Raw genomic sequence first — 11,831 nt, 5'->3', positions numbered from 1 at the left:
TTGCAAAATTTTAGTATTGGTCTTTACTCGAAAGTCGCAATTATTTACAAGTTTTTGGTTTTAAAATTTTAAGTTTATTTTCATTTTAAACACCCGGGTTTGGTTTGGGGGCTCGCTACCTTATCGCAATAGTTTCTTCGACTTCAACATGCGATCTGTCGCTCTAAAGAGCATCGGAGGTTCTTCAAAAGAAGAAGAAAAAAAAGGGGTGGGGGAGTGAAATTTCGAAGGTATTACTAGAGGTTAGTGCTCTAGAAGGGTTAAGCCCCGGGTTGAATTTATTTTTTCCGTATTTGGTGAGTATATGTTTTTTTTGTAGGATTTTATGGAAAGTTTCAACACGGGTGTGTTGTTTCCCTATACGGTACTGGGAAGCTAGTTCTAACTTAGCAAAGACTTAGGTTGTAGTTAGATAAAACTCATGTTTATTAGTCCGCAGCCCAGACAACTCTGCTAGATGTTTATTACATTAGTCATAAAGAAACCTCGCATGATTATACGATAGGTCAAAGTGTACAAAGATAAGATTAATATTAATTGTGTTTTTTAACATAGTGGTTGGCTAAAAATAATGAAGATGCTTTTTAACTATCAATACATCTTCCCTTTCCTATTGAATGCAAGGTTTGATTTCCCTCGGCTTGTTCTTAAGGGTTATTGGTCCTCCGAGTCCGTGTGACTTCTGGTCATAGGATTATAAGCCTATCGGGGCTTCTCCGTTTACGTTGGGATCGTCTGACGGTGGTTGTGACCTTGCTTGCTTTTGTTGGTACGGGCGTTGGAATAGTGACCTCCCCATTGTGTCTTGTCTGTAACTCGGAGAACTCTGCGTCCTCTTCCGGAAGCGAATGAAATGACAGGTCTGCTTCCTCCACCTGACTCGGAGACGAGGCTGACGTGGATTTTCCAATTGTTGAAGTTGAGGGTTTTGGCGAAGACATATCCGCCTCCCCTGCCTGACTTGTAGACGAGACTGGCGTAGGGACTGGCGTGGACTTTCTGACTGTTGGAGTTGTGGGTACTGGCGAAGACATGTCTGCTTCCCCTGCCTGGCTTGGACACGAGACTGGTGTGGACTCTCTGACTCTTGATGTTGCAGGTGCTGGCGTGACTACTCCCTTCTTGCTGGGGATGGCTATAGGCACCTTGTACGTAAGGGAAGTCTCTCCCATGCTTTCTTCGTGATCTCGTTCCCCACTCTTATTGAATGGTTCCATGACTTCCCTTAATTGCCGTCTATTCCTTCTCCATTTCCCCCCCTCTTCCAGCTCAACCTCGTAAGATCTTGGGGCCACCTCTCGTATGACCCGGCCCTTTTTCCGCCAGAGACCGTGTTGATTTTGTATTCGGACAACCGCTCCTGTCTGTAGAGATGGTAGCTCTTTGCCTTTGCGCCGCTGTTTTTTCCTCTTGGGTGGTGTGAATACTCGTTCTTTGCTTTCGAACTCAGGTAATCGGGTTCGAAGTGATCTTCTCATAAGGAGTTCGGCCGGAGATCTTCCATGTTCTAACGGCGTATTCCTGTAGCTAAGGAGGGCTAATTGAAAGTCTTCGTTGGAGTCCAAGCTTTTTTCCAGTAAGCGCTTCACGATTTGCACGCCTTTTTCTGCCAGCCCATTCGACTGTGGATATCGTGGGCTCGACGTCGTGCTGACGAAGTCGTATTCTTCCGCGAAATCCTTGAATTCTTGCGCGCTGAACGGCATGTTGTCTGATAGTACTTCCCGTGGAATCCCGTGACGGCCAAAGGTTCGCTTTAAGCTGGTTACTACGGCTTTAGCTGATGTGGATGGCAACGTCTCTACTTCTACATAGTTTGAGTACGCGTCTATTACCACCAGAAAATCTTTCCCTGCGTTATGAAAGATGTCTGTGGCGACACGATCCCAAGGTTTAACCGGCGCCGTCCTGATAAGGTATGGTTCTTGCCGCTGTGTGTACTGATACGTGTTGCACGTGGGACATTGTTTGCATAGGCTTTCTATCTGGTTGTTCATATCAGGCCAATAGATGCACTGCCGAGCCCTTCGCCGACATTTTTCGATGCCCAAGTGTCCGTCGTGGACTACTTTGAGCATGTGACTTCTTAATGATTTTGGAACCACAATTCTGGACCCTTTGAGTACCAGGCCATTCGCTTCCGTGAGCTCCGATTTCACACTTGCGTAACCGGCTGCTTCTAGGCCCTTTTGTTCCCAGCCGCTCCGTATCTGTCGTATAACTTCTTGAAGTTCCTCATCTTTAGCCGTTTCATCTCTCAGCCGCCCCATCATGGTTTGAGTCACCGGCAATGATTGGACTATTGCGTTTACGTGGATTTCGACTTCCTTCTGAGTGTCTTCGTCTTCTGCTGTTGCTGCTGGCAGACTAGATCGGGATAGTGCGTCGGCCAGTACGAGACACTTCCCTGGAGTGAAGATGATTTTGAACTGATACTTCATTAACTTTAGGAACAGCCTCTGCAGACGTGGTGGTACCTCGGCCAGCACTCTGTTGGCCATCGCCAGCAGCGGTTTATGGTCTGTCTCCAGAATCAGCTCCTTGCCATATATGTAGTTGTGGAATCTTTGGCATCCGAATACGAGTCCCAAGCTCTCTTTTTCTATTTGAGCATACCGTGTTTCCGCTTGGCTTAAGGTTCGTGAGGCGTACGCAACCGGCCACCAATCCTGTCCATGCAGCTGCATTAGAACAGCGCCTAGTCCATCTTTTGACGCGTCCGTGGATATTTTCGTGGGCTTCTCCGGGTCATAGAATTTCAATACCGGATGGTTTGTTAGGACCCTCTTGATCTGCTCCCATTCTTGGTGGTGTTCTGGTAAGATCAGCTGGTCGTCGACGTTCTTGTTCTTTAGACTTCGTAGATGCGTGGTGTGTGCCGAAAGATGTGGTATGTATTTCCCCACGAAGTTCACTACGCCCAGAGCTCGCTGAACCTCGATCTTTGATGTCGGGGTGGGCATATTTAGAATTGCTTCGATTTTCTTGGGGTCTGGCTTGACCCCGCTTCGGGAGATGATTTCTCCCATATAGACTACTTCAGCTGCCTTGAAGACGCATTTCTTCAAGTTTAGTGTCGCTTTGGCTTCTTTGAGTTTTCTCAGCGCTTGCCTGAGACATTTATCATGCTCCGCTCCTGTCTTCCCCCATACTATAACGTCATCATGAAGCGGTCTTGCGTTTGGTATGTCGTCAAAGATTTGGCTGAAGTGTTTGAAGAATACCTCCGGTGCGGACGCGATTCCGAACGGAAGCCGCTCGAAACAATACCTTCCGAATGGCGTGTTGAATGTAGTTAGCAGCTGGCTCTCTGTATCGAGCGGGATTTGGTAGAAGCCCGACGCTGCATCGAGTTTTGTGAAATACTTGGCACCGGCTAGTTCGGCTTCGATTTCTTCTCTCGTCGGCAATTGATAGTGTTCTCGCTGAATGTTTTCGTTTAGCGACTTAGGGTCCAAACACAGGCGTAGCGATCCGTCCTTCTTTTCACGTATGACCAGAGGACTAACCCACGGCGTTGGCTCGTTGACTTTGCGAATTATTCGCTGTTTTTCCAGTCTAATCAGTTCGGTTCGTAGTTTTCCTCGCAGCGAGTATGGAATTCGCCGGGGTGGGACAATCCTTGGAACTGCGTCGTCCTTCAACTGAATTCGGCATGACGTTTGCAAGCATCCAATGCCTTTGAATACCTCCGGGAACTCCTGCGTGATTGTTTTGCGGAACCCCTCATTGCTGTCCGGGGCCTTTCCCGTCTCCGGCTTGCTAACGTCTTCTACCACCTCGTAGATTAGTCTTACAAGTCCAAGGTCCACACAGGTCTCCCGACCTAGTATGGGTCTTTCCCCCTGTTCTACCAGGACCATCTCCGTGATGATCGTCCTGGACTTGACTTGAGCTTGGACGCTAATCTCACCGAAAGTTTTGATTTTGCTTCCTCCATATGCGTTGAGCCCGACTGTTCTGCGCGGCCGGGGTTTCGGTGACATGCCCTCGAGATAATTTAGCGGCAAGAGATTGGCTTGAGCGCCCGTGTCCAATTTGCACGGCACCGAAATTCCATTGATGAGTATGGGTACTATCCAATCCTTCCGGTCTCTCCGTGGTGCCTCAACCATATCGATTATAAAGTCATCCTCACTCTCCGATTCCTGTTGTATCTCATCGACTTGTGCTTCTGGACAAGCCACCGCAAAGTGATTCCGTCCCCTGCAGTTTCGACAACTCTTCCCATATGCCGGACACTTAGTTCGCTCATGGGCCTTGTGACAGAACCGGCAGTCTTGTACGAGTATGGGACGACTGTGTCTGTCCTGGTCGTAGCGACTGGTCTTGGTCGTGGACGATTGATGTCGGTATCCTTTCGTCGGTGGTCGCTCTTTGTGACTAGGCTTGTGACCGTATCGTGTGATTGCATCGACGTTCTCCTCCTTGGGTGCTACGGTTCCATCGGACCAGCTTCGCATCTGCTGCGCCATTGTTTCTGTCGCCTGACATACTTGAACCGCCCGAGTGAGTGTGAGGCTTTCCTCTGCCAGCAATGTCCGTCTCACTTTCTGATCAGTGATACCGTATACTACTTGATGCCGGATGAGAGATTCTTCTAAATCCCCGAAATTACAGGATTTGACCTTGAGTCTCAAGTCGCCGACGAACTGGGTGATGCCTTCGCCCGGCTTTTGCATCCGACTGCGAAAGATGAACCGCTCGTAGGTCTCATTTTTCTTTGGAGTGCAGTACGTTTCGAACTTCGCTAGCGTGTTCGTATAAGTCTTCGGATCGTTACCATCCTCCCCTGAGAATGTGAATGTGTTAAAAACGTCGATGGCTTCCTGACCGGCGATGTGCAGGAACAGGGAGAGTTTCTGTGCGTCGCGACGGCCGTCCCCGGAGGCTGTTGCAGCTTCGAACAACTCAAACCGTTGTCGAAAGTCCCGCCACGACTTGTCGGCGTTCCCAGTGAACGAGAGTTCCGGTGGAGCTTTCAGTCCGTCCATAGGTGAGCGAAAGCGAAGGCGTAACGTGACGGCGAGGATCCGTGCTCTATTCTGACACCATGTGTTGTTTCCCTATACGGTACTGGGAAGCTAGTTCTAACTTAGCAAAGACTTAGGTTGTAGTTAGATAAAACTCATGTTTATTAGTCCGCAGCCCAGACAACTCTGCTAGATGTTTATTACATTAGTCATAAAGAAACCTCGCATGATTATACGATAGGTCAAAGTGTACAAAGATAAGATTAATATTAATTGTGTTTTTTAACATAGTGGTTGGCTAAAAATAATGAAGATGCTTTTTAACTATCAATACAACGGGGTTACTATTTTAATAAAAAAAATTACAAAATGAACGTTTAATGTACGAAAATGTCGAGAAAAATTTCTGTCTAAGAATCTAAAAAGTTTTAAACGCCATAATTGAAAGCGCCACCTTAATTCGGCTTGAACGATGTATTTTACCTAAAACCATTTATTATTACCAAGGTACCCGAACGCTTCAATCGTGTACGATGACGTGAGAAAGTCCATGTACTATTTTAAGACAAAGACCGGACGTGAAGTTCCAGGGGCGGAGGGACAAGAGGGGGTTGGTGATGGGGCGGAGGGACAAGGGGGCGGAATTAGAAATAGAGGGGGATCATGCACCCCTAAATAATAGGATATACGTAATATGTAAGATTGAAAATACAGGTATGATTGCACTTCCGTGCAGTCATGCCTATTTTTGAAAAAGATGTATTAACCGGGTCTTGATCACAAATATCGAAAATAACTTACGAGATCACACTAATTATGAACCAAGTTGTCCCTATTGAAGACATCCTAATTCAGAGTTTAGGCGAATTTTTTTCCGTAATGTATAGCTTTTGCACGGGCATAGGGGAAGCGGTTACCTAGTTAAATGGGGAAGATAAGAAAAAGCAAAAAAAACACAAAAAAAATTAAAAAAATTAAAAAAACAAAAAATAATAAAAAAAAATTAAAAAAAAACTTTTGTGTCAGTAAATGCATTTCATTTCTTCCAGATAGAGGCCATTATTATTTCATAATAGACCTAAAGCCCCCAGCATTCAAAATTGTACGTTGTCTATTGCCAATGTTTATTAAGAAAAATTATAGTTAATACAATTCTTATTTTTATTTTTCAGACAGATTTATTTTTAGGTTACCAAATTGGAGGGAAGATCACTATATAATCGCTGGGGGCTTATACTCTTCAATGGTTGTATTAATTTTAACAGGCGTACAATCATTGAATAATTTTTTTTCCTTAGTCAATTGTCACGCCTGATTAAAACCTTAGCAATTACCTTTAAAATAAGCAATTACCTTTTAGAGTTGCGATCTGCCCACCACAGCGCTCTCGATAAGGGAGAAATAATAATTAAAGCAGGAGATAAGTGAGAAATTAATGGACATGATGTATAACATTAACTTTTAAATCTACATACCCAATCTTTTTTTCCATTTCTTCTTGTTCCGTTGTTGGAAATGTTATTCTGATGTCCTCGATAGCCTTACTCACAGCAGTAACGCTACGGCTAACTGTTGATTGACTCACATCAAGCAGAAATTTCAGCTCGTTTTCATTCCTTTATACCTGCCAGTTAGGCCTACAAGTTGTACAAACTCAAACTAAATGTTAGCCCAATAGGGGGCAATAGATCGGGTTTCGAGGTACCAAAGCCCTCGAATAACCAGCACTTTTGCAATGCAAAAAGCGACTTTTTTACCTTTATAAAAGGATTGTCGACTCACTTTAATATAGTGGAGGGGAGGGATTCTTTCTTGATTGTTCCTTTTTGGTTTTAAGGGGTTGATGTAAATATCGTGTTTAATCTCTCTTCCACTTTTCTAGTCTTTTCGACTCTTCTAAGGATTTCTTCTCTATCAATAACATTTTCTTCGGGCGATTTTTGTATATCATTTAAATGGGTGCGTTTCGTATTAATTTGATGGGTATCAGATTCCGAACTCGAACTTGCGTTTGATCTCGAAGATTGGGGAGGGGAACCTCTATGGGCCTTTAATGAATCTCTTTAACTCTTATTAATGGTCTCTAGAGTTGCTTTAAACATTTGTTGTGACTCATTATTTTGATGTACTAGTTTTAATATCATTTCATCCTTAAGATTATGGGTCACTAAATTTTGTTTTTGGATTGAAACAACCACGTCACAAAATAATTTTTTCAAGAGTAGAATTAATTAGTAGACTCGACTCGAACCCCAAAAAACTGGGCTCGCACAGGCCTATGAATTAGACCAAGATAGAAACAACAGAAAACGAATTCACGACATATACAGCAATGCATGCAGGGAAGAAAAAAAACAAGCCATGTCGTCGGAAATGTCGGATTTGGAAGCGCAAGCCTCATTACCACTATATAAATGCGTACGTTCTTCTATGTACCGTTGGCGCGGTAAACATCTCCCTACTAATCCAAAGCATAGACAAGATATCGAATTAGACGGAAAGTGATTAAATGTCGGGGATTCCGAGGAACAGTTTTTACTCTTTGACAATGGCGCAGAAGACAAAATTACTCGATTCGCAACAATTGAGTTCTTCACTTTACTAGGCCAATCTCAATCGGTACTTATGGACGGAACTCACTACGTGTGTCCACAGCAATTCAAGCAGCTTTACATTCTTCACATACCATGCAACGGTTTTGTGCTACCCATTTTGTACGTCTTCACGCCTGGCCACTCGAGAACAGTCTACTCTCGAATGTTCTCCCTTATTCATCAAGCAGCTGAAGAAAGAAATTTAACCTTTTCACCATCACAATTTCTAATTTATTACGAAACAGCCATGATTTCAGCAATATAACTTTCGTTTCCAACATCAAAAATTAAGGGATGCTACTTTCACTTTACCCAAGCTGTTTGGAGAGCCGTGAACAAAAATCACCTCGCAAACCAGTACAAAGCCAATAACGAAATCAGACTATTGGTTCGTCGTCTTATGGCTCTACCTTTGGTACCAACTGAAGAATACGATGAGCTTTGGCTTGCTCTACAAAGTTCAATTCCTAGTAATAAGCCTAACGTTGTTCGATTCCTGCACTACTTTGTTGACAATTGGTTACAAAGTAGTATCCATCCACTTGAAATGTGGAATCACTTCGCCGATTATGAGTTACGAACGACTAACCATTTGGAAGCGATGCATCGAAGTTCCAAAAGCAAGTTCAGTGTGAAACCTTCATTCTATCCGTTTTTGCAAGAACTACACAAAGTACAGCAGAGATTTCGAGCCTCCAAACAAGACAACGATATCGGAAAACCACCCAAACCCGTCAAAAAAGAAACCATCGAATTCAATAAAAGGTATATTAATTCTGTTTCCGCATATCAAAACGACATCAAGAATCCTAAAATAAGCCGAATAACTACAGCAATGAAATTACTTGACGCTATAGCAATCAATGCTCACATATCGTTTTGATAATAGCTACCTATATTACAATTGACAGAATAAATATTAATGGAACATCAAAGTTTGTAAGAAACCAATAAAAACATAGCATTATTTAAGAACCTATTATTTCAATAATCCACAGCTTACAATAAACCAAACCTAACCTAACCAAACCAAACCAAACCTATAACCTATCAATAATCCAATTACAACCAAACCTAACCTAAACTGACTTTAAAAATGTTATAAAATATTCCACCTCAATTGAAACCCGCCGTTGGGCTAGATTTTGAAATTCTATCCAAACATTTTCTGTCGAATGCGATTCTGTCCAACGAGATTCGGTTGAATGGGAACCCCCATTTCAAAATTGTTGGCTTCATTGGCGGCAGTTCAGCCTGCTAATACTGGTAAACGTGGAATCAGCTTTTCCCATGTACTTGTGGGAATGGCGAAACTTTTTACAGATTGTTTCCTACATAGACGAACCTCTGGTTCCAGCGTACCGTTTACAAACCCCGTTGTTAAGAAAAACTCTTTAGATATGTGGAATCTCCCGTTAATTTTACGTTCGTAAGTCACACCTATCTTCCTTTTGCCAGCTTCTTGATTTTCCATCAGGTAAGTTTAAGATCTTCTCGAATAATGATGCTCTTCTCAATTGAGTCAGGGGGTTTTTATACTGAATTTCTTATATAGCTATTGCGAAATATCTATTGTCCTTGACTGTTACATTGTTAGACTGTAAGCGTATTTTTATGTCAAAGTTCTGAAACCAGAGATTAAGGAATTCCAGCATTCCCAAAATCAATAAAATAAATAATCCAATAAGTAGTTTTTGGGGATTTATCTCCAAGATCTGACGTATTCTAGACATCCTTTTTGTACTTTACTCCATAACCACTTACGAGTAAGTAAGTTATACAATAGTAAACTTGACCTACCTGTCTATTACTCCTTAAATAGACCTGTCAATATTTGATTGATTGAAGAAATATTTTTCTTACACCTTCATGCATTGTCGTAAAAACCCATGAAATGACGCATCAGCTCTTTTGTTATAATCCTTTTGTTGAATTTTAAAATTTATTGACGACTCATCCTTTTGTTACCATCTGTCACCTCTTAAAATCAATCGGATGCCAATCTTATGTCACCTATTGTTGATTTACAAACAATATTAGGCATGTTTAAACACGTCCGAAAGGTCAACGTACCATTGGCCAATAGAAGCTTAGGTAACCCTACACCCCTTTACCCCCTGCTAATAAGCCTAGGGAAATTTAGTATAAAATAACGAATGAGAACAACAGAATTTCGCTTTCAAACTTTAGATTTCATAACATCAAGATGGATCCTGAATCGCTTCGTTGGAATTTAGAAGAACTAGCTGTAAATAGGCCTTGGCCCCTAACTTCACTATACAAGTTTTATTCTAGGAGAGCGATAGCTCTCTTAGATAAGACCTCATACCGACTTTAATGTATAAGGATGGTTTTTTGATTGGTTATAACTTTTTTTGTATCGTATTAACTGCTTTGAAAAAATTCCACAGAACTACAATTCGGGACCTAAATATGTGGTTAAAATTTCAAAAAGATCCATCCATTAGTTTTTCTTATAAAAAATAAAGTTGCTAAGGGTGGTTTTCATTTCCATAAAAATTTTACGATATTTTGATGAAAATCATGAAATTTTCCATAGAAATAACATGGGAAAAATTTAACAGATAGCCTTTTTGTGGAAGCCGTCATGAAATAACTATACGTTTGTTTGATTTGAAAACGGTTTCAAATGAAAGCCTCATATTTAGTATTTGTGCTTTCCAGCTTTCATTGATTAATTTTAAGTTTAAGTATGTTTAATTTTAAATTTTCAAAATTACCCCAATCTGCGTTATTTAAGCACGGATAGACTGATTTACTAGAAAATTGCAGCGCGACCAAAATTGGCCTTTTTTGCGTTTAGTTGCGTCATATTAATCCGATTGTTTTTTCTTAATGCCTTTTGGTTGAAATGCCCTATCGGTAGTGAGATAAGACTGCTTTAATATTGCCGCCGTGACAAATACCCCGTTTGTGGTCGCCATTTTTTTAAGGGGAAAAAATTTGAGAGTGGGTCCTTTATCGTTGTCATTTTCATATTTTTTGAGGATTTGCTGATGGATAGATTTTAAATATAATATAAAGTAGGTTTCAAGTTTTAATATAAGCCTAATTTCATAATTTTCCACCTTTCTATTGTCCCACAATCTGTTTCTAAACTTGCCACTTTTTTTAAGGCGGTGAAACCCGTGAAATTGCGCTAAGCCTTGGTCGCTTCAGCCCCTTTAATGCTTCTAATCGTGGTGCGCAGCCATGGTGAATTAATTTCTCTAAGCCTTGGTCAAAACAATATCCATAGTGCACCAGGCCCGTCAATCTTATTTCCCATCCTGGTTTCCTCATATATGCTCTGTCTTCGAAGTCTGCTTTGTATTATGCTATGAATTTATTCTTTATTTATTTCGTAAGCATAGGTAACAGTAGTGATAGTTAAAAATGCCGTTATTTATTTACTCAAATCAGGGTTCCATTGTATTAATTAAAACCTTGTATTCTACCTAAATGATTAAAATGTTTCATTTGGTAATGCTTTATGAAAAACAACGCTCACTACAGAAGATTTATACACATATTCCTCACCAACGTAACACGTTTGTTTACCTTGTAAACTATTAAATACAATAAATACTATTGCCATTAACGGTGATTTTCTGGAAAGTATTGACAGCAAACCTTATTTTCTTAATTAATAGTTTACATATTTATAATTTAACTCAAACACACTTTTAACCAGTTATATTAATTGTGGTTATATGTAATATTTGATGGATGAAGCTCAGTTTCGAACAAAACCACTATTAGTGAGCCATCCAACAAACAATGGTTTGGAACTAATAATAATAATAATAGATGGAAATGATTAACGCAAGTTGATAAAGAAATTAATAATCTTTTGATTAATTATGTTAGAAAGGAAATGATTTACGCAAGTTGATAAAGAAATTAATAATCTTTTAATTAGTTATGTTAGGAAGGAAATGATTAACGCAAGTTGATAAAGAAATTAATAATCTTTTGATTAATTATGTTAGAAAGGAAATGATTTACGCAAGTTGATAAAGAAATTAATAATCTTTTGATTAGTTATGTTAGGAAGGAAATGATTAACGCAAGTTGATAAAGAAATTAATAATCTTTTAATTAGTTATGTTAGGAAGGAAATGATTAACGCAAGTTGATAAAGAAATTAATAATCTTTTGATTAATTATGTTAGAAAGGAAATGATTTACGCAAGTTGATAAAGAAATTAATAATCTTTTGATTAATTATGTTAGGAAGGAAATGATTTACGCAAGTTGATAA

The 11,831-nt window shown here is 40.6% G+C and overlaps 1 protein-coding gene and 1 long non-coding RNA gene across 2 annotated transcripts; one reads left to right on the top strand and one right to left on the bottom strand.

Moving 5' to 3' along the window:
* Positions 1-402: 402 nt before the first annotated feature.
* Positions 403-1,774, bottom strand: LOC149658482 (uncharacterized). Its single transcript, XM_089844815.1, has one exon. The coding sequence runs from the start codon at positions 1,704-1,706 to the stop codon at positions 687-689; it is 1,020 nt and encodes a 339-aa protein (XP_089700941.1). The 5' UTR covers positions 1,707-1,774; the 3' UTR covers positions 403-686.
* An 8,084-nt stretch (positions 1,775-9,858) lies between these two features.
* LOC149658481 (uncharacterized) lies at positions 9,859-11,188 on the top strand. Its single transcript, XR_016370000.1, has 2 exons — positions 9,859-10,611; positions 10,705-11,188. It is a non-coding gene; the product is annotated as an uncharacterized LOC149658481 (long non-coding RNA).
* Positions 11,189-11,831: the final 643 nt, after the last annotated feature.

Source organism: Phalangium opilio, unplaced genomic scaffold (genome assembly GCF_054372755.1).
Source record: "Phalangium opilio isolate 3A_F unplaced genomic scaffold, DU_Popi_V2 ptg000077l_1, whole genome shotgun sequence".
NCBI classification, from domain to species: domain Eukaryota; kingdom Metazoa; phylum Arthropoda; class Arachnida; order Opiliones; family Phalangiidae; genus Phalangium; species Phalangium opilio.
The sequence above is the reverse complement of the archived record's forward strand: the minus strand, read 5'-3'. Positions and strand labels throughout refer to the sequence as shown.

What these genes read in the sequence shown, in the direction of transcription:
- LOC149658482 (XM_089844815.1), bottom strand. Translation starts at nt 1,706, where the DNA reads ATGCCGTTCAGCGCGCAAGAATTCAAGGATTTCGCGGAAGAATACGAC.